Genomic DNA, 21,964 nt, shown 5'->3' on the forward strand with positions numbered 1-21,964 from the left:
CCCAAACCTGTAGACAACTTTTTTGGTTTATTTGAACCAAACTGAGGACATGTAGCAGGGAGCAAGTCCTCAAATGTTCTGGAGAATGGCAGTTTTGCAACTTATTTCATACATTAAAATCAAAGACATAAGGAAGGTGCATGAAATGGTGGCAGATTAAGGAGGCCGGAGAAAGCATAGCAAGGAAATTTCTAGGACTGGGTAAAAGGCAAAATAGACACACACTGTTTATATTGTGGGTAAAGGATAGTTAATAATGAACATTTACAGCCCATACAGTATTCAGGGAACACAGTAACAATGAGGGGTTCTATGGTCTCATGCTCTGGTGCTCTTGTGGTCTGGTGCCTGCAGGTTGTGCCTTCTAGGGGTAGGAAGAGAAAATTACTGACATTTCAAAGGTATGTTACCCTAAATGCATAAGATCAATAGACGGAGCTCTGGGAGGGTGGGTCAGCTGGTTTGAGGGTCCTCATGTACACCAAAATGTTGTAGGTTTGATTCCTGGTCAAGGCACACACTTAGGTTGCAGGTTCCATCCCCAGTCAGGGTGCAAAAGGGGGATGGTCAATTGATGTCTCTCCCCCCCTTCCTCTCTCTTGAAGTCAATGGAAACATGCCCTCTGGTGAGGATTTAAAAAAAAAAACAAAAAAAAAAGCTCACGTATAGATTGACCTTTGCTAAGGAAGCTATAGACCTGAGATGTGACTACCAGCTATGACTTGCCCAGTTAGGAATTTAGGAATCAGACCATCCTGTGTGGTTACTTTTGGTCACTGAGCTTGTTAGGTCTGCCATGTGGTCTCCCTGAGCTCGTCAGGTTTACTGCACCACCTCCTTCATTCACAACCTGGTCACCTTGTGGGGTTCCTCGATGAAAATATTGGCATCTAGCAAACTGAGGAAGGCTTGCACGTGCTCATTTTTCTGAATGGACAAGGCTTATGCTGAGGCTACACGAAATGTAAGGCCCTCAGGCTTCTAAGGGTCTATGGTTCAGGCCAGAACTAGAATCCAGACACCAACAGTTATTGTTTCTCTTTATTGTTTCTCCTTTTATCAAAACCTGTCACAGCTGGGGGCCAAGAGGAAGTAAAAAAAATTGTCACAAATATGTCCCCTCATCCCCAGTTAGCCCTCCCCCCATCCCCTGGGGCACACATGATCATCTTTCCCCACCCTCAGCCTTCTCCCAGCAATAAATACAGGTGGCTGTGATTCAATGAAACCAGAACTGATTTCTCCATCTTGAATGCCCCTCAAGGGGACAAAAAGGGGACAAAATAAGTTTAATGCCCACCCCCACTTAAGAAGTGGAAACTTCTTTCCTTTAAGGGACAGGGGAGGTAGACTGCCCCAGTCAGAGCTGCAGCAGCTCTAGAGGGAACGGGGGAGCGGAAAGGCTGGAACCAGAGGGAAGAGAAAGTTCTCCAGCAATCTCATTCCTTTGACCCATTCATCCCTTATCAGGTAAGGGGTGGTCCCAGTGTATCAGTGGGACATAAAGAGGGGAGGGCAGACAAAGAAGAGCAAGGAGGAAGAAATAAAAAGAGGGAAGTCAGTCTGGTAGGGAAGGAAGGGGTAAGAGAAAAGGAACCCTAAAACTCACTGCCCTCAACTTCTTCCAAGAAATGGCATCAACACACAAGAGGCATGAGTGGATAGGGTCTGAAGAATTCAGGACCCCCAAAAGAAAGGGAAAGTAAGGGAGAGCGAGGGCCCTGTGGTCCCCAAGTTTTCACAGGTGAATATGCTCCAGGTAGAGCAAGTGTTGGGGGATGATGGGAGGCTTGGTGTCAGTGGATGGAAGAGGACAGATCACAAGGGGAATTCAGAGCCCAGAGACAGCCCTCTCACCCTGCCCAGATGCTGGCAGAATCTGGGTCTTGGGATAAAAACAGTGAAGTCTAGGGAGGGTCAAACTCCAAGGCAGAAGGAACAGTAACTCTCATCACAATAGCACCCCTCACAACCCCCAACATCCCTTGGGTTATCGCAGGTGAATACTCCAGTCAGATGCTACGTTGACGCCAGGCTTGCGCAGGATCAGCACAGAGGTCTCAGGGTCATGCTGGAAGGACAGGCGGCTTTCAGGAGATCCTGGTGAAGGAAGACAGGGTGCCATAGTCATAGCAATCAACTATAGCATAACAACTACTTTCCTACAGGCAGGGTGTCCCAACCCTGCCCCTGCTTCCCCCCTTTCCTCACCTTTCGTCTGGAGTACCACGGATGCTGGCTTTCCAGCCCCCATGATCACCACTCGCTCAATCCAAACTGGTGTCTCAAAGTGGCCTTTGGGGTCTGCTGAGCTGGAGGGAGCAAAAATGGGTGCCCACCAGGGAGAAAGATGTCAGAGCAGAAGGAAGCAGACCCAGAGCAAGAAAAGGGCACAGTGAACTGTGAGCATCCCTGAGGCCCAGCTTTCTCCAGAGGCTGCCAAGGCAGATGGGCACCTCATTACCTAGAGACGAGGGCGTTGCCAGAGAATGAGAATCGACGCAGCAGGAACTCATTGCGAGTCTGATAGTTGAATGTGTGCCCATCATCTAGAAAGAGCTCTCCTTGGGCTGTACCCTGAGAAGGAAGCGGGACAGGTGAGAGCCTGAGCCCAAGAGGGAGTGAGGGGGCCATCCCCAGGGGACTACATCCCAGGGAGGTAGGCAGATGGTTGAAGAGGCTCCCCGCCTATGCTCTCACCTGGGGGCTGAGTGCAACAAAAAGAGTGATGGGGTCATCCTTCATACAGTCTGAAGAACGCCGCACTCTCATCCATCGAGGTATAATTGTCCCTCCACGCTGGAACACAGGGATCTAGAGCAAGAGCAGTGCTGGGATGAAGATGTCCCATTGTCCAACTTGGCCTTGCAGCATCTTTTGCTCTTGCCCATCTGTGCCCACTTAGATACTGGACCTCAAAGCACACACTCTCTCCCCTTCTGGAAACCTACAGGCAGATGGAGCTGGGAGGGGGGTCATGAATACTCACACTACTTAGAGTTACAGGCAGGTACAGGGTCTGGGGACCATGATGTTTCTGGTAGCTCTGAATGTCATACCACACCTGTGGGTGGCAAGAGATATACTCGGTGACTCACCACACAGGGCCCCTATCCCAATTACCCCATTTGGCCTCCACCATCCATCATTTCCCACCACGCCTTCCTTAACTCACCTCCCCTTGGCCAGGCAAATAGACCTGTACACCATGAGCCCCAGCATCTGATACAGGGTGAACCAGCAATGCATCTCCTAAAACACACCAGAATCAACTCAGAATTAAGGAGATCAGTTCCCAGACAGGGAGCACCAAAGTGCCTTCCTCCATGCACCACCAGCCTCACTCCCTCCTGCCTCCCTGTGTATCCAAGACTATCTCCCACAAGTGCTTACTTCTCAGCCCACCCACCACTAACTATCCTCCCCATTTCTCACCAAGCAGGAACTGATCATCTATACTGAAGGTTGTTACATCCTGAGGATAATGTACCCATAGGGGCCTAGGAAGGAAGCAAGACAAGAAAGGAAGAGACTTGCTGTTTTGGCAGATGTCAAAGAAGCTACCCTAGGAACTGACAAGAATAAGTCCAGGGGTAAGACCCAGAAGCTTACAGCCAGACAGTGTGTATGGAGGGCCTCAACTATGCAACCTCAGCTCGGTCTAGGCATCTAACCTCCTAACCCATCTCCCTGCCTCCTCCTGCCCTGTCCCCTCTTGAAAACTGTTCTGCACAGCAGCCCTCCAGTGGCTACTCTGTTATCCTGGCCTGAAAGGCTGTCCAGGATCAGGTCATATTTTTCTCTCCCATCTCATCAACCTTTCCCTCTAGTTCCTTACCCATCAGACACACTGTTTTTTTCCCCACTCCTGGAACACAACAAACTCATTTCCCCTTTAGAACTCTTGCACTTAGCACCTCCTCTGTTTGCAACACTCTTCCTCTAGATCACAAAAACCTGTCTTAGTCATTGCTTAGACCCCATCTCACAGGGCCTTCTTCTCAGGAAGGCCATTAGTGGAACCTAGTTCCATTTTCCTCTTCTATTCTTCAAAGAGCTTGTCACTATTGGCAATTTTCTGATTTATATATTTGTTTCCTTCCAAGGACACTCGTTCCAAAAGGGTAGGACGCTTGTCTGCCTTGTTTCAGGCTTTGGGGAAAGTGATGAATAATGCCTGGTATGTCATAAGCACTTAATAACATCCACTGCTATTTATTCCTATTGGGCTCTGCTTATTCTTGACCTTGAGATCAGATTTTCCTCCTTTACAGAGCCCTGGTGAGTGAAGAGAGGCCCAGAGATGGAGCCCAGTCCCCACTGTCCCCCAGCCACCTCAGCCCGCTTAAACAGACCCAACTAAATGCCTCACCTCATGACAGGAATCCCTTCACGATGGGCCTGATAGAAGAGGGTGTACCAGAAAGGCAACAAGGAATACCGCTGGCCCAGGGCATCTCGGATCATGTCGTGGTACTGGGATGGTAACAGCCATGGCTCTCGCCGCCCAGTGTCCAAGTGGGCATGTGCCCGGAAGAATGGCTGGTAGGCACCCATCTGGTACCAGCGCACAAGCAGCTCTGGCTCTGGATTCTTAAAAAAGCCACCCACATCAGCTGGGAGAGGGGAGGGAAGAAGCAGGTTGGAAAAGAGGGTGAAGGAGGGCGGCTGCCTAGGCATTTCCCAAGGTCCCATGCTGGACTCTCAGCTCTCTGTTCATGCCCAAGTCCTGTGCCCTCTACATTGCCCCTTTCCCACCAAACCGAGGACCACAAATTCTTTCCCCTCTCACCCCCACAGAAGGAAAGTCCCACCAGCCCCAAGCTGAGACACATAGGGATAGAGATCTTCAAGTGGTCCCAATCAGCAGTGTTGTCCCCTGTCCACACGGCTCCTGAGGAAGACAAGAGGGAGGGAGCTTGCAAACAGTGAAAGGACACAGCCCTTTTTTTTTTCCCCCTCCCTTCAAGGATACTCTCTCCATTGATTTCTATGAAGAGTAGAAGGGAAGGAGGGGGAGACAGAGAGAGAGAAACATCAGTGTGAGAAAGACACATCGATTGGTCACCTGCATGCACCCCAACAGGGGCCAGGAACAAGCCTGCCACCCAGGTACGTGCCCTTAACTGGGAACTGAACCCATGACCCTTTGGTGCGCAGGCTGATGCTCTACCACTGAGCCACAAGGGCCAGGGCAGGGGTCAGCCTTTTAAGCTGACCTCTCTGACCTGCGACATCTGCTCTGGGGCCCCCAGGGTCCTGCTGAAGATGGCAGAGTTCACAAGAGCACTTGAATGGACCTCCCACTCCCTGGGTCCCTTAAAGTGCAGAGCTGGAAGGATGCAGACTGCAGCTTTCAGGGGATAGCTGCATGGACATATTGCTGAGAACAGGCCTAGGTGCACAGCTTCTCCCATCTGGCCTTCACACTCTCTCCCTCAGCTCTATTCTCCAAATCTTACCAAAGCGCTGGGAGCCAGCAAAGAAAGCCCTGCTCAGGACAAAGGGGCGTTCAACACCCCCCGAGCGCAGCACCAGTCCATCAGCAGTTGCCATGTGCTGAGTGGAAACAGGAGAGAGAGGCAGTGAGGAACAAAAGCCAGCTGTCATCTGTTGCAAGTTCCTTGGCCCTCAGTCCCTCCTCTCTCAGCCCCTTACCACATAGAAGCCATAGATGTTATGCACATCTCGGTGCTCCCAGCCCCCATAATGCTGGGCATCCTTGAGCATGGTGACCTCAGGACCATTGAACACAGATGGTTCATTCATGTCATTCCAGACATAGAGGTTGGGAGCTGAGCCCTAAGAACACAAGGAAGGAAACGGGGAAAGAAGGACAGAAGGGAGAAAAAAGATAGTGTCAGAGCAAAGAGCACCTATGAATCCAGAAAGATGCATTTCTCAGGCATCATCAAGGCCCCAACCAACCACAGCAGGATTAACAAGCAGAAAATGACCAATTCAAGGAGGTGAGGTGGGAAAGACAGATGCAGGTCAAGAGAGAGGCCTGCCATACCTTATAATCGTCAAAGTTGAACATGTTAGCCCACCAGGCCCTCATCCTGGGATTGGTGAAGTCGGGGTAACCAGCTGCACCTAGGAGAAGTTAAGGGTGGCTGTCAACACCAAGGGGCCAAATGGTCATCATTCTACCTCCCTGGCCTTCTGATAGCCTCTCCCTCAATTCTGGGCCTGCACTACCTACCTGGCCAGCACCAGCCCTCGTAGTCAGAGCCATCCCGAGTTTTAACATATAGGCCCTGGCTCTGCAACTCTTCATGTACACGGTAGCCAGAGTCTACCTTGATGTGGGGATCCACAATGGCGACAAGCTGGGAGCAAGGAACATAGGTGGTCAGAGCTCTCCAGGACTACTATGTGAGAAGACCAACCATGGCTGTATTCCTCTTACCTTCCTCCTCTTGGAGGCCAAGTGCTCAAGCATGGTGAGGGGCTGGGGGAAACGGCTGGGGTCCCAGGTGAAGTACCGCTTGCCATCAGCATGCTCAATGTCTAGCCAGATGACATCGCAAGGCAGGTTGTGATCATCAAAGCCCTGATTGACTTCCAGCACATCGGCCTCGTCCCGGTAGTTCCAGCGGCTCTGATGGTAGCCGAGGGAGAAGAGCGGGGGCAATGCCTGGGTCCCTGCAGGTTCAGTGAGGGACAGGGGTCACAGTGGAGTCAGGCCAACCTGGCACCACTGGTTGAAACTGAGGGAGGCTTGTAAACTAAAGGGAGGCTGAAGGGCACAGGACTCTGAAAATGCAGTCACCCCTCTCAAGAAGAGAAAGGCTGGAAACGGAAACTGCCGGCCGACAGAGTGGGGATCCCAAGTACCTGTGAGACTGGCGTACTGCTGGAAGATAGCTGAGACAGAGGGCCCAAGCAGCAGGAAGACATCAATGATGCCGCTTTCTGACATCCAGCGCACATCTGTCTGCGGGGTTTCCCCAGAGCCCTGCAGGTAGTCCAGCATCTTCCCAAACAGGGTCTGCAGAAGGGACCAGAGAGAGGTCCAACAATCACCTTCTCATTCCCCAAGCCAGACAAAGCAGCAATGTTTTCCTCAAAGTCCTCGTAACACTGGCTCCCAATGAGTCAATCTGAGCTGAGATTAAATGTCACCTCCTCAGTGAGGCTTTCCTAGATGCCACCATCTAAAGCACCACTGCCCCCACCCCCACCACATGGCTGCTGCACTTCTTTCTCGGCACTGAACTCATCTTGCTCTTTGCCTGCCATCTTCCTCCCTGAGAGTAAGGCCCTTTCCTACCTCAATGAGCAGTATTATTCCCAGCACCTAGAAAAGTATCTAGCACATAATACGTACTCAACGACAAATGTACTGACAATAAATGCAGAAAGGGCAATACCTGCCCCATGAGCGTGTGTCTTCTGGAAGTGATAGGGAACTCAAAGGCTGCTCACAAGGCCCAGGACCCCCTTCTCTCTACCCAATCCCAAATGGGCTATCCCACCAGCCTCTTCAAAGCTCATGCCCCAGCACACCCATCCGACTCTAGGCCTGAAAACTCCCCCTCTTACTGCTCCGCCTGCCTGTGTGCTCACCTTCCCAGCAGTGTTGGAAGATATGTCTACCCAAGTCTCTGCGGCGTTGAGCCAGAAGATGCCCAGGTCCCGGTGAGGACTGTGTGCCAGAAGTACAGGCACAGACCCATACAGGGCCATGGGGTTGTAGAGCTCGTACTGGAACACATCCAAATTGTAGAGGCGATACGGCTCCCCACCCCTGCAGGCAGACACACAGACTGGCCCCAGGCCCTGGCACACACAACCCCCATCCCACAGACACAGGTGAGGAATATAAGAAATGGCCCCTCTGCCCTTTATCAAAGAAGAATCTTCTAGTCGCTTTAAGGAGATCTGGGCACAGGAAGTGATCCATGCCTGACTAGCGTATCCAATCTGCATGCATATCTCCCACATTTCCGACTCCTCTGTTCCCCATATCCTGAGGTCACCATGGGACTCACTCAGTGACCTTCAGCCTCAGGCTGTCTGCATGCTCAGGGATCCCATACACATGCTCCATGCCTGGCAGAGAGAAGTCCAAGCCCACAGACATGGGGCCTGGAAGAAAAGCAAAGGATGAGCTCCAGAGCTTCTGCCTGATAGGACTCCCTGAGCCCCTGCCCAAGGCTCTCCCAGTCCCTCACCATACGGCTTGCTGTCAGAGTGAGTTTTGAATGTCTCCTCCCAGGCTCCAGGCTCATCTTTCTCTGTCTTCCCCTGGGTCTCTTCTAGCTATGAGGAGGAAAGCAGACCATGACCCAATCACACACCAGTTCTCTCTCTTCCTTCGCCCATTTTCTAAATCCCATTCCTGGTAGCAAGACTAAGCTCAAGTTTCTTGTGGGCCTTTCCCCTCCAACCTCCCAGCCAGCCCTGTGCTCCAACCACTCATCCCCACAGACTTGCCTTGTCACCATCCCCAGGTGTTTCCTCGGGCTGGGCCCCATCGCCCTCAGCTGGGTCTTTTGATCCTTGCCTGGAAGGTAGGAGAGCTGTCTGCTCCAATCCAGAGGGGGCAGGGACGAGGGGCTAGTGGAAGGAGGGGTGAGGGAATAGAGAGCCAAGGGTCCAAAGGAACGAAGGCATTGGAGGAAGGGGACTGAATGTTAAGGCTTGAGAGGAACCCCCAGCGAACATGTAAGTGTGCAAAGGACATGGAGAGGAATGAGGAAGGAAAATGAGGAGTAAGTGCCACCAGGAGGTGCTTTCCCACGTAGCTCCAAATCATTAGTCTCTTCGAGCATTCCAGAAGAGACAGGCAGGCTCAAGGGCCTGGGTTCGGAGTGCCAGACCTGGCTCTGCTGCCTCCACTGACAGAATCTGGCCCCAAATGCCCTCGCTGAGCCTCAGCCTTGTTGGCCTGACACAGGGTCTTGCAAAGGCAAGTGGGTCATACCATGACCAAGCCGCTAGAGATATGTGCAGGGACTCAAACAAGAGGTGTGCCAAACAATGCTTTCAAGGGGAGCTGGCAAGCAGCTCTGCCCAGAGCCTTAGTGCACCCCCGCTGAGAGCCAGGAACCCAGCAACAGGCAGCATCTCTACAGCCCTTGGCAAAGCAAAAAGCTCCCTACATTCCTTAAGGACTTCCAATATTTCATCTTCCTTCTCCCAAGGGGCTCTCAGTCAGGAGAACAGGGACCAGGGACCAGATACCACATAGCTGAAGAAAAAGAGGTGAGTGAAGGGCAGGGCATGGGAGGGTCTGGGGCACCTTCCCCTGGGGGTCAGAGTGAAGGGCGGGTGAGGGCAGAGGAACACATACAGTACCAATGGCCATGGATTTACCTAGAGAAAATGTTCTTGATCTTATCCCAAATGCTACCGAGCGTGACACTAACTTTATCCGAGAAACTAGGGCAGGAGGAGATGGGTAGGGAAGGGAGAAAGGAGGCACAAAACCAACACAAAAACAGAAACATAAAAGTGAGTTTCAGTCGACAAACTTCCAGACATGGGGGGTGGGGGGTGGGGAGAGGAAGAAAATAAATCTGGGAAATGTGATGGCATGAGAAGGGGAAAAGGGAAAAGTAGACCCAGGCAGGCCTCTCAGAGGAGGTGCTCAAGGTACAGCTCAGGGACAAAAGTGACTGTCTCCTGATCTTCAGAGGAAATGAAGAAAACTGTGACCTGGCCTACTTCCTACCCTCCCTGACAGACAGTTTCTCCCAGCCCTCAGCCCCTACCTGACTGTCCTGCCACCCTGTCTTCTCCCAGGGACCCAGTGCCAGACCCCACAACACCCCTAGTCTCTTTCACACTAGGTCACCTTCGGTCCCGACCCTTGTACTCACGAGACCCTGGGGGCCCTCTGGTGCTCAAAACCTAAGAGTCCTCGGGCATTGACACTGAGCAGAAGGCTGCGGTCCTCTAGCAGGTCAAGGCGGAATGGCCGTGCTGTCAGGATGATTTTATAAGGTCCCTCAGCCACAGTTAGCTCCACACTGTTGTCGTCACGGCCAGAGACAGAAAGCCTGGAAAAGAGATCAAAAAGGATATAAGCAAGTACAAAGGACCAAGAATGTAGTTGCAACACTTCAGAAGGGGATGGGGGAGATGACCTGCTAAGTGCTACTGGCAGTGTGGTAACAGCAACAGTGTAGGGACAGACAAACTGACCAAAGGAACCAAATAGAGAGCCTGGAAACACACCCAAGAATACTTAGAATTCTGAAATGTAACAGAGGTGGCATGGCAGCTCAGTGAGGTCAAGAGGACTGAGGAGGACTATTCAATAATGGAGATGAAAGCCAAATTTCTGGCTAGGAAAAAAACAGCCTCAAATTCCTACCTCATGCCAGATACAAATATCAACTCCAGAGATTAGAATTTAAAACTTAAAAGAAAATCTTTAGAAGAAGCCTGGCCAGCATGGCTCAGCGGTTGAGCATCAACCTATGATCCAGGAAATGGAGGTTCAATTCCCGGGCTGCGGGCTCGATCCCCCGTGGGGGGGTGCAGGAGGCAGCCGATCAATGACTCGCATCATTGATGTTTCTCTCTCTCTCCCTTCCTCTCTCTGAAGTCAATAAAGACATATATAGTTTTTAAATCTTTAAAAGAAAATAAAAACAATTATTTTTCTGACCTTGAGGTGGAGAAGAATTATTTAAACAAAGCTTAGAAAACACTAACACCAGAAGGTAAAAGACTGATACACTTGAGCCCAGCCGACCAGCCCAGCTGGCTGGAGGGTCGTCCATGCACCGGAAGGTTGCCGAGGTTGCTGGGTTCAATTCCTGGTCAGGGCATGTACAGAGGCAACCGACTGATGTTTCTCTCTCTCTTTCCTCTCCCTTCCTCTCTCTAAGCATGTCCTTGGGTAAGGATTAAAAAACAAAACCCCAAAACTGATACATCTGATAACATTAAAATTCAGAACTTCTATTTATCAAAAAGCACCTTTTAGATCAACAAAAACAAGAAAAGTCAGAGAAACTGTCCCAGACTAGAGAAGCCAAGGAGACATGACAACTAAATATAACATGACGTCCTAGATGGGATAGAAAAAGGCATTAGGTAGCCCTGGCCAGCGTAGGTAGTGGTTAGAGCGTCAGTCCATGCACTGAAGGGTTTAGGGTTTGGTTCCTGGTCAGGGGCACGTATACAGGGGTTGCAGGTTTGATTCCTTGCCCTGGTGGGGGTGCATACAGGAGGCAACCAATTGATGTACCTCTCTCACATCAATGCCTCTCTTTCTCTCTCCCCTACCTCCCTTCCACTTTCTAAAAATCAACAGAAAAAAATATCCTCAGGTAAGCATTAACAAAAAAAAGAAAAAAAAGAAAAAGGCATTAGGTAAAAACTATGGAAACCTGAATAAAATATGGACTTTAATTAGTTAATAATGATATCAACTCAGATACGACAACTCTACCACAGTAATGTTAATGGGGGAAAACAGGAATGGAGGATATATAGGAACTCTCATAATATTCTTGTAACTTTCCTATAAACCTAAAACTATTCTAAGATAAAAAAATCTTTTTTCAAGGCACCTTTAGGAAAGTTGAAAGATAAGCTACAACCTGGGGAAAATAGCTGCAATAATATAAATGGTACAGAATTAGTGTCAAGACTTAGGAATTTCTACAAATCTATAAGGACAAACATAAAAGGAAATAAGCATAGCTGGCAACTACCACTTCAGACTAGCGAGCCTGAGTCACAGATAAACAGGGAAAGATGCTGAATCTTGTTAATAAACAGGGAGAAACCACCAAGCCAAGACCACATGGCATCATTCTACACCCATTCTACTGACAAAAATTAAGTCCAACAGTACCAACTTGGGTCCATGTGGGTCACGCTGCTGGTGGAAATGTACACTGGTAAGCCACTCTGGTGTTATCTAAGAAAGCTGACCATTTCCACATTCTACAACTCTACAGCTCCTCTCCTAGCTATACACTAAAGATAAACTCCTGCACGGGACAGGGGACACAGGAGACATGGCCAACAATGTTCATGCCAGAACTCTGAATAGCAAAACACTGGAACAATGAAAATGTCCATCAGCATAGACATGGGTAAACAAGCTGGGATATATTCATACAACATCATACAGCAGTAAAAAATGAACTATGTGCAACAGAGTTAAATAAAGTCATGTGAAAAAAGGAAATCCCAGAAGACATTCATTGAGATGAATGTCCCTATATAGCTCAAAAATTAATGAAACCACGTAATTTATTGCTTAGGCACAAATACACAAGTATGTATATGTGTTTATATATATACAAGATACAACTGTAAGAACAAAAAGCCAAAGGAATGATAAAATTTCAGAATAATGGTCATCACTGGGGGAGTCGGGGGTACAAAACAGTGAGAAACATATGGATGGGTTGGGTGGAGGGTTTATGTTATTTTCTAAATTAAACACTAATTGCCATGCATGGAACAATGACGACAGTGAGCCATGACCTAAGAATCTGAGTAATCTTATCTTGAACATCTGAGGAAAAAGAAATGAGAAAGGGGAAAGGGAAGAGAAGTGAATGGAGGAAGGAACCAACAACAGACATACTGTATTCCTGGAGGGCAAGATCTGTGCCTTGTTTATTTCCTCTTGTGTCCCTAGCACCTAGCCCAGGACCAGGCACAGAAGAGGAAGCAGTATCTGCTGAATGAAGATTAAGAGATGAAAGAGAAAATAAGTGAAACAGAAAGAGATAGGGAAAGGTTGAGGAGAGGGGCAAGGTATGTCAGCTATCATCCCAATGTAAGAAAGTAAAAATTATCAGGAAAGAGAAAAGGGCCATGAAGATGGACAGGTTTTTCTGAAAAAGTTTACCGAGCTGTGGGGGGATCAGCCACCAACACATCTGGCACACGATATCGGGGTCGCCGGGGCTCCAGTTCATCAATTCTGATCCGAGTCATGTTCTTTTGAAGCCCTTGGAGCTCCAACACCAGCAGCACCTTGTGGGCAGAAGTTTGGATAAAGTAGAGGACTATACCATGGAATGACCTCTGAACCCACTCCCTCCTTAGGAGTCTCCTCCTTCTAGCATCTTGCCTAAGGGATCAGAGATCTGAATTCCTCATAAAACAGAAGTCCCAAGATTAGGCTAGGACAGGATGTTGGCTATAGGTTCCCCCTTCCCGAATTACCCCTAAGCCATTTCTCCACCCCCACCAGATTTCCTTTCCTCCTGACCTTGGTGACCTCGTTGATCAGATGGACTGTGAGGCCATCAGGACCAAACTGCAGAGAATCCAACAAGGCTCGGTATGGAGAGAGGCCTGGCTGTATGTTTCGCTGACGCCTGGAAAGTGAAACAGTTAAGAACATGGGAGGGCACCCCAATGTCTATAGGTCCCCCCATCAATTGCAGTGTCCCCAGGCTACCCCACCTGCCACCCACATTACCCTACATTCCATCCCACTCTCCTAGAAATATCATACTTGCAAAAGGAACTCTCTGCACAGGTCTTAAAGTTGCTTCTATCCACGGCACGGGTGATTCCCAGGCAGACCCCTAAACAAGCCAGTACCAAACCTGTCCAAGACCTATGGAGAAAAAGGACAACGGCGGGAACAATCAGCACGGGGTCAGAAAGGGCCTCACTTCCAGAGGCAAAGGCCACCGTCCTAGAAAACAGCTCAGAAAAAAGGAAAGGTGGATTCCCATTAAATAGAAAAGGCGGCAGGTGGGCATGAGGTTACATTTACACCTTCCCTTTAAAAACCGCATAGGAAGCGGACATGACAGACCTTTGGCCTTCGGAGGCCTTGGTGTTCATTCCGGTTACATCAGCCTCTCAGAGGAAAGGAGCATTAACAGCCAGCCCCAGGGGAAGTGGTGGTACCATGTATGTGGAAGAGGGAAATAAAGCCAGTCATGCCTTTCCATGAGAAGGCATTGGGTGGAGCTCCGATGAAGAAGTTAAAGATGTACCTCAGCTAGCCTGCTAATCATAGTTGCTAGGGTCCTAACATCCCCAGCACCCCAGGCATCCTGCTCCTCTAATCTCCACTCCTGTATCTTCAAAATAAGTCACCACTGTCACTACCTAAGCCTGAAAAGAATAACAATGGCTAACTTGTACTGAGTCCTGGGACCTGGCTAACTGCTTTCTTTCCCTGGTTTGCAACTCTGCCTGCAGTTTTTAAAAGCATCAAGACAAGTAAGAATTTCTGCCCTGGCCAGACGGCTCAGTTGGTTAGAGCATTATCCCAATAAACCAAGGTTGCAGGCTTAATCCCCCTATCAGGGCATATACAAGAATCAACCAACTAATGCATAAATAAGTGGAACAAATCTGTTTCTTTCTCTCCCCTTCTCTCTCTAAAATCAATTATAAATAAGTAAGTAAGTAAGTAAGTAAATAAATAAATAAATAAATAAATAAATAAATAAAAACTGTCAATGCCTGGTCTCAGCGCCCCCCCCCCCCCCCCCCCCAGTGATTCTGATCTAATTGGTTTGAATAGGGGCTTAGGCATCAGAATTTTTTAAAAGCTCCCTAGACAACTCTAATGGGCAACGAGAGTTCAGAATCACTTCTTTATCTGCACTACTTCCTTTCCCTTTCTTGGTTTTCTTGGTGACTGTAGGGTTGTGATTCTTCCCAGATGGGAAAATTGAGGCATAAAAAGTTGAATAATTCATCCAAAATTAAACAGCTAGTTAAGGGGTGAAAATGGGATTGAACTCAGCTCTGCCTGACTCCAGGGCCCACATACTTCGTGGTGCACAATACAGCACACTAACAGACAGCAGGGCCTGCCCCATTGAGGACCATCACCCCAAGGTTACCATAAACTATCACTTCCCCAATATATATCTAATGACAGATGAGGGGTTTAACAAGCTTATTTAAATGAGTTAATTTGAAGGATATATTCATCCATTCTGAGTATATCCTAAGCAGGGGTTCTCAAACTTTTGTGTCTTAAGAATCACCTGCAGTGCTTATGAAATGAAGATTCTCAAAGCCCGGGAATCTGAGTTTTAAACACGCTCTCCCAGTGACCGATGTGGATAGTCCAAGAGCTTCCAAATACGAGAGAAAAACAAAAACACAGGCTTCTTCTAAGCATTAAAACTTTGTAACCTGCTAATGGGGAAACTATGGAGTAGGGTCTACTATACACATTGTATCCAGCACTAGCCTCAGTACCTGCTTGAAAGCTGGGGAAAGAAAATCACCAGAAAGGGGGTCACAGAACACAGTAAGCCCTCCAGTTCCAGAAGAATGCACAAAGCAAGCCAGGCCAGACAGAAAGCTGAGGAAAACACCAGGCACTGCAGTTTAATACGCCCAGAAGGAACAGCAGTAGCAAACATGCAGAAGAAACGCTACCAGAAAACTCAACAGCAAGGCATGTGGCCCGGATCCTGAGGTGTGACTGCAACAGGCGCCCTGTCCCACCAAACCCATGTCCACCTGCCCAAAGCAGCAGTAACAGTAAGTACAGTGAGTTAAATACCCTGTGGAGTCCTATTTGCAGTCTATAAAATGGGTTTGGAGAGGTGCCAACGGGGATAGGATTTCTAAAAGATCTTAGAAATGTAACCTGTTGGGATGCCTTGAATACCCCTGAGCCAGAGGTGATCCAAAAGCCAAAATCAGAAATGAGCCACCGGGCCAATCGCACCCGTTTATTGTTTCAGATCAGAGGCTTCCAGAGAGAGACAGTTGTGTTTACGACCCACTCTTTTTTCATTGCTGCAGACAGTACACGCCTCTCCCACCCCAGTACATCCGTTAGGTCCTGGTAAAGGCTTTGTGGAGCTGGTGATTCTTTCAAACCGTTTTTCGGTAATATAAACACGAGAGCGCAGACCAAACCGTTCGATTACATGTTGTGTTTGAGCAACATCGTCCAGGCAGACTGTGAACTTACTGGATCCTGCCCCAGCGGTGCCCAGCGAGCGTGAACACCGAACAAGCCAGGGCTGGTGTCCACGTGAAGACAAGGGCAGGGCAGGGTCTGGGGCTCTGGTGGGGGGAAAGCAAGAAGGGTAGAGCAGGCCAGACTGCCAGCTGCAGGCTGCGTTCCCGGAGGCCCGGCCACGTCTCGTCCCCCGCCCCGATGGCCCTGCGCACTGCAGGAAGGAGGCGGCAGCGTTAACCGCAGCGAGCCGCCAGGGACGGGCGGCGGCTGAGAACGACCAAAGCCAGCAAGAGCGCACGGCTGCGGCCTTTTTGAGCCGCCGGGCCCGAGCGAGGAGCATCAAAAGTATGGGCCCCAACGCCGGGTGGCTCTACCGCGAGGAAGATGGGGGCGCTTGAGGCAGCCTCCAGAGACAAAAAAAGTCCTCGCGGGGCCGGGGGTGACAGAGTCTCGGGAAGACATACAAGAAGAAGAGATATGGGGCTTGGGGGATTTGGGGGCGTCCCGGGCGCGCCCCCGGTTCTGGACTCCTCACCGCCTCCTACGCGTAGCCACTGCCGCTACCGCCGCCATCTTGTGCCGGGTTTGCTCCTTGACCCCCGAGCCCCTGTTCCTCTGCGCCCGACGAGCCACGTACCTTAGTGCCCGCCCCTTCCGGCTTTCGGATTGGCCCGGCCACAGCCGCTGCCCCATTGGCGGACCTCGCACTCTAAGCGTTGGCAGGGGGGCGGGGCGGAGCGGGGCTTGAGGTGGAGGCGGGATTGTCCAGAGCCAGGCGCTGACCTATTTTGCTGGCTGTAAGCATCAGAGGCAGAGGCACTGGACTCTGTTTTTCTCAAATCGGCAAATTTTATTTAGAAAAAAAAAAAAGGTAGGGGGGGAAAAAGTGACAGCGCTCTTTACGCTAAGGTTTAGAAGAGAAACCTCCATCTTTCTGCAGCACCTTAGCCCTATCTCACGCTCAAACATCCTCGGCTTCTGGAGCATGAAAAAGGCTATGTCCCCTGCCGAAGTAGAGTGGACGGTGACGCTGCCTGGAAACGGCCAGAGAAAAGGCCCAGGCGATCAATGTTGCGGTGGAGGACACTATGCAGCACAGCCAGATGTGGTCCACCCTCACCCCCACCCTCCCTGGAGAAGTCCCGGATGAAGCGGCCACGCTCCGACTGAAAGATGAACTTCTGCGGCAAGGGCCCATGCTCCCGGAGAAAGCCCCAGACACTGAGCAGCAGCAGACGCACTTCAAAAGGTGCCAGTTGGCTAAATACCTCATGCATATTACCCAGGGCTGGTGGCAAGAGGCTTCCCTCAGCCATGACAGCCACCAGGGTGCAGGATGCCTCCAGGTGCCAGGGGGAGTGGGCTGTATCAGGGTGGCGAGAGGCTTCCCAGTGGCCCAACAGGGCGGCCAGCAGCCCCCGCAGCAGCACGGAGCAGTAGCACAGGGCTGGAGGAGCAGCTGCTACTAGCTTTAACAGCTCAAAGAGTAGGGGCTGTTCCCGAAAGCGCCGGCCAATGCGGAGATCCCGCTCCACGGTGGCCCGGGCATGCTCCTCAGGAGGCCAGGCTAGCTCAGCACCAGCAGCATCAGGACACACACTCTCCACCAAGGTCACTGCCACAGCTTTGGCAGCCTCCGGGCTCAGGGTGGGAGCCCCCCAGCAGCCCCCACATTCAGTGCCCCCAGGGGCACTGCAACAGTGCACCAGGAGGCTGAGGAGGCTCTGGGTGTTATAGATTACTTCCTGCTGATTTCGTGACTGGGCAAACTTTGGTGGCTTTAGGCCACGGCCGATGACTCCAGCATGGAAAACAGACCAAATCCCTCCAGGACCTGGCACAGCTGCTGTGTGCCGCCGGTTTGTGTCCAACAGGGAGGCAGAAGCCAAAGAAGCTGAGACAACTGAAAGAGTCTCATTGTCCCCATCCACTTCCCCTCCAAACAGTTCTGTGTTGCCCCGATGTAAGGCTCCTTCCACTAGCAGCTGCAAGACAGCCTTAAGCCCTGCAGGGGAGGTCTGAGAGAGGCGAGTAAGAAGCTGGGAGGCTGAAGCCACACCTGGTGGGCCATGCAGCCTCAGAGAGGCAAAGAAGCGATGCACTCCAGCTCTCACCAGTCCCAGGAGTTGGGAGGGGGACAGGGCTTCTGGAGGAAAGGGACAAATGGCCAGGAGGGAGGCAGCAGCTTCGGCTACTTCCTCCTCAGGATGTAGCAGGAGAGGAGCCAGGTCAGATAGATGGGCTGAGGCAGACTCCCCAAACCGGGCTCCTAGGGCTGCAGGGCCCTCACCACCCTGCTGTTCCCACCCTACTAGCAGTGCCAAGTTACGCAGGAACCGTGCCGTGAAGGGAGGCTGCAAAGTCCCCGCATGCACCCGAGCCAAGCAGCTTCGGAAGGCCAGTGGCAGGAGGCCAGAGAGACTGACCACCAGACCTGCATATAATTGGGTGGCCAAACTCAACTCTTCAGGGCTTCGGGCCCGGCTCAGGAGATGGCCCAAGGCCTCAGGTCCACAGCTAGGCCGAGTATAGACAGAGAGCAGGCCCAGGAGCTGGTGTTGCCAGAGGAAGCGCTTCCGTTCCAATCGTAATGTCTCTCCACATAGCTCTCCAACATGGTTTCTTAGCGCATCTAGAAAGGGCACGGGGCGGGGGGGTGGAGGTGGGCCCAGCACCCCTTCCCCAGGAGACCCTCCCCGGTGATGAACCAGTTTTTGCAGGTGTAGCAGCAGCAGCTGAATCAGCCGGTCACAGGCCTCGCGCACGGTATCTGGCACAGCCAGGCCCTGGGTAGTAATGACTGAGGCAGGCATGGCTGTGTCCACCAGGAACTGCAACAGGCGGTAGGCACCTGCCCCAGAGGCCTGGCTTACCAGGTGCACAGCCAGGTTCAGCATGTTGTCCAGCTCCTCTCGGGGGAATCCCTGCAGGTGTTGCTGCAGCTGGCTCAGCACAGCTGGGGGCTTAAGGCAATCCACCAGCTCTCCAGAGACTGTGCCCAGCAAAGCTGGTGACATGACTGCCAGTTGCAGAAGGAAGGGAACTGTAGCCTGAAGGGAGGGGTCCCCACTCCGGCCCCCAGTGCCCCCTGCCAGGCTATCATGGAACATTCGCAGCAGTTCCCGTCGGATGCTGTCTCCATGACGGGATGCCAGGTGCCCTAGGATGCCAACAACTGAGGCAATCTTGGGTACCCGCTTCTCTCCAGGGATAGCAGGAGATCCAGGGAAGGGGTCTGTAGAGGGGATTTGAGAAGAGCTTCCACCAGTGCCACCAGCTCCACCTCCAGCCCCGCCATGAACACAGAAGTCCTTAAGGCCACAGGAGAGAACTCGGGAGATGATGGTGCCAGGAAAAGAGGAGCCAATATGGGCCACAACCCAGTCAAAGTGTGGGGAATGCTGGACAGAGGTATCCAGCAAGGCATCCACACAGGCATCTGGGCAACTACCAATGAGAGCCGAGAGGCACTGAACGTAGATGTCCATTAATGTGCGTGTGGCCCGACAGCCCATCCATAGCTGCAGCAATTCATTAAGAGAGCCAGTGGCATGGGGCACACGCTGGTGCTGGCCCGAATATGTGCTGCTTAGTTGCCCCATGAGGTCAATGGACCATGCACTAATCACAGGTGCCCAGGCCTTTGGGTTGGCCCGGATAAACTCGGACAGCACCTGTTGTACTTCCTGCACCACATCCTCTAGACCAGGTCCCCCAGCAGGGACATGGGAGGGTACAGATGACCGGAGATGAGGTGGGACAGCCACAGGGCTTTCATCTAGGGCAGCCAGGTGGGCCCGGACGCTCTCATCAAAGACGCCTCGCAAGTGGTCAAGCACAGCAGCCCGAGCAGGTGGCAAAGAGCGGAGCAGGAGAAGACTACAGCGAGCATGTTCCCGGGCTGAGAGTTGGTGGCCCAGAATGGGGTCGACACCAGTCAGAAAAGCCTTGATTTCCTGGGACAGCTCCTGAGCACTATAAGGAAACAAGAGAAACAGATTTAGTGTGTTGGAGATGTTGGGCAAGTTACATTCCCTACGTGAGTTTGCTTCTTTTTATGTAAAATAGGGTTAACTGTTCGCTCCTCATGAAATAATGTTCATAAAGCACTTAATCACCATATCTACTTCATACGAATCACTCAATAAAAACTAGCTATTTTTCTTTCAATAATAATATCAACATTAGATAACTCTTGGAATGTGTCAGGTACTTTTACATGTATTATTTCAATCCAGACAACAGCCCAATAAGGTAGGTACTATTATGATCCCATTTTCAGATAAGGAAACCAAGAGGGTCATAACCGTTTCTGTGCTCTTGCTCTTCAACACTGAATCTCCTTCTAAGGAGGTGCCTGGTATATGGGAAGTACTCAATAAATTCTGGTTGAATTGAGGATATTTTGTGTCTCTAAAACATCTGCTTTAAAAACACCTTCCCAACTTTACTGTACTCTCCACAACACAAGCACCCTGGATTTTACTCTTAATGGAAAGAAAATCATAAGGTCAAACTTGCCCCTTACTAAGGGCTCTCCTTCCCAAACCTGTTTCTTCCCATATTCTGCAAGCATCCTAACCACCTACTACTTGGATTCCACATCAACAACCACCACCTTCCCAGCACCCTCAATGTGCCTAGGAATCGGGGTGTTCCAGGGCCCAGACAAGGCAATGCCTTTCAACCCTTCCCCTCTAAAACATATGTGCTTAGTCTTAGAGGTTCAGTGTTATGAGAAGAGGCAAAATCCCCTTCCTCTTATTGCCCTTTCTGCCAAAGACAGCATTGCCAAAGAGAGCATTCTCTAGGGTTCTGACTGTGCCATTCCTCTCTGGATCCTCCAAAAAAATCCCACCCTAAACGGAGTGTCTCCGTTGGAAGGGAAAGGCTAAAAGGAAGCATTTTGTGGCTTTCTGGGCCTGGGCTCTCAGGGAGTCTCCATGAAGTCAGCGGAGCTCCATGAAGTCAGGGGAACCTGGGTTTCCTCCGATCTAAAAGGGGCAAGAAAGGTGGGTTCCCAAGAGTTCTGATATCCCCAACTCTTGGGAAAGCAAGGCCGGGGTACCTAGGCATTGGGGTTTAGAGGGAGGCAGTACCAAAACCTCGGGAGTGCGGGCACTGGAGCCCAGAGTTTGGGTGAGGCAGTCCCTGAGTTCTGGGAAGACCCAACCAGGAATCTCTGAGAACCCTGACGCGAGTTCTCGAGGTGGGATCCGGGTTTCTGCCGAGAAGGCTGGGGAATCGGCGCGGGGTCGCGCGGTGGGGGAAGATGCCAGGGGCTCTGACTACCTGAGTGGCGCGGGACCGTGGGTGGCCGGGGCAGGCCCGGGAGGCCCTGGGGCCCCGGGAGGGTCGCACAACGCGGACATCCCGGAGCCCGAGCCCGAGCCCGAGGCGGGAGCGGCGGAGCACAGGCAGCGCATGCGCGCTGACGCGAAACCTGAAAGGAACGAGCGACGAGGCCTCTCAAGAAAACCAATCCGGCGACGCCCGCGACCCTCTTACATTGGTTCCGCCCCGCGCCGAGCTCCCAGAGCAGGACGGCCTTGACTGTGGAAAGCAGAGCCGCCCTCAATGCAACCTTTATTTTTATTTCTCCGAAAGGCCATGGACACACAGACAAATGCTAACTGCTGCCATTCACCGTTGCTTTTATTTTTCCTAAAGCCCAAAATACAAAACGTTCCACTTCACAAGGTTTTAAAAAAATGGTGCCCTGGGAAACATGTTATTAAAAAACAGCGATAATGTAAAACGCAGTTAAAGGAGAGAAGGAAAGGCGGAAAGCGGAAAAGAGACGGAAAGAAAGAAAATTCATAAGAGAAGATGAAGAAAAGAGAGGAGGAAGAGGAAGCCGGAAATAAATTGGGCTGGCTAGGTTTACGGTGCCTTCCCAGGCCTAGCTTGGCCCAGCAATCCTCCCATCGGTCTCCATTGTTAGGCTTTGCTCTCTCCTCCACCTCCCAGCACAGGAACTTTCCTGTACCTCACATCCCCCTATGTGCAGAGAGGTAGCTTGGTGACTACGTGGGAAGCTAGCACACCTCAGCCAGAGCCCCCACTCCAGCCACTCTATC

The 21,964-nt window shown here is 51.1% G+C and overlaps 2 protein-coding genes across 4 annotated transcripts; both read right to left on the reverse strand.

Annotated features, from left to right (window-relative positions):
• Positions 1–1,028: 1,028 nt before the first annotated feature.
• Positions 1,029–16,468, reverse strand: GANAB (glucosidase II alpha subunit). 3 transcript variants are annotated; one of them, XM_016220528.2, is made up of 25 exons: positions 16,420–16,468; positions 13,449–13,553; positions 13,200–13,308; positions 12,834–12,961; positions 9,832–10,011; positions 9,326–9,391; positions 8,444–8,513; positions 8,182–8,269; positions 7,999–8,095; positions 7,574–7,754; positions 6,842–6,995; positions 6,414–6,649; positions 6,207–6,333; positions 6,018–6,097; positions 5,660–5,803; positions 5,464–5,560; positions 4,794–4,895; positions 4,374–4,617; positions 3,437–3,501; positions 3,177–3,253; positions 2,991–3,065; positions 2,702–2,815; positions 2,466–2,578; positions 2,213–2,313; positions 1,029–2,101 (listed from the first exon to the last, which is right to left on the reverse strand). In XM_016220528.2, the coding sequence occupies exons 1-25, from the start codon at positions 16,455–16,457 to the stop codon at positions 1,992–1,994; spliced, it is 2,901 nt and encodes a 966-aa protein (XP_016076014.2). In that variant the 5' UTR covers positions 16,458–16,468; the 3' UTR covers positions 1,029–1,991. The 3 variants fall into 3 exon arrangements, with proteins under 3 accessions (XP_016076014.2, XP_016076016.2, XP_016076015.2); XM_016220530.2 differs by lacking the exon at positions 16,420–16,468 and adding an exon at positions 15,894–16,107; XM_016220529.2 differs by lacking the exon at positions 9,326–9,391.
• A 241-nt stretch (positions 16,469–16,709) lies between these two features.
• On the reverse strand, positions 16,710–21,256 carry INTS5 (integrator complex subunit 5). Its single transcript, XM_016220521.2, has 2 exons — positions 21,177–21,256; positions 16,710–19,859 (listed from the first exon to the last, which is right to left on the reverse strand). Exons 1-2 carry the CDS (start codon positions 21,254–21,256, stop codon positions 16,880–16,882), a joined length of 3,060 nt encoding a protein of 1,019 aa, XP_016076007.2. The 3' UTR covers positions 16,710–16,879.
• Positions 21,257–21,964: the final 708 nt, after the last annotated feature.

Source organism: Miniopterus natalensis, chromosome 11, assembly GCF_054644295.1.
Source record: "Miniopterus natalensis isolate mMinNat1 chromosome 11, mMinNat1.hap1, whole genome shotgun sequence".
Taxonomy (NCBI): Eukaryota; Metazoa; Chordata; class Mammalia; order Chiroptera; family Miniopteridae; genus Miniopterus; species Miniopterus natalensis.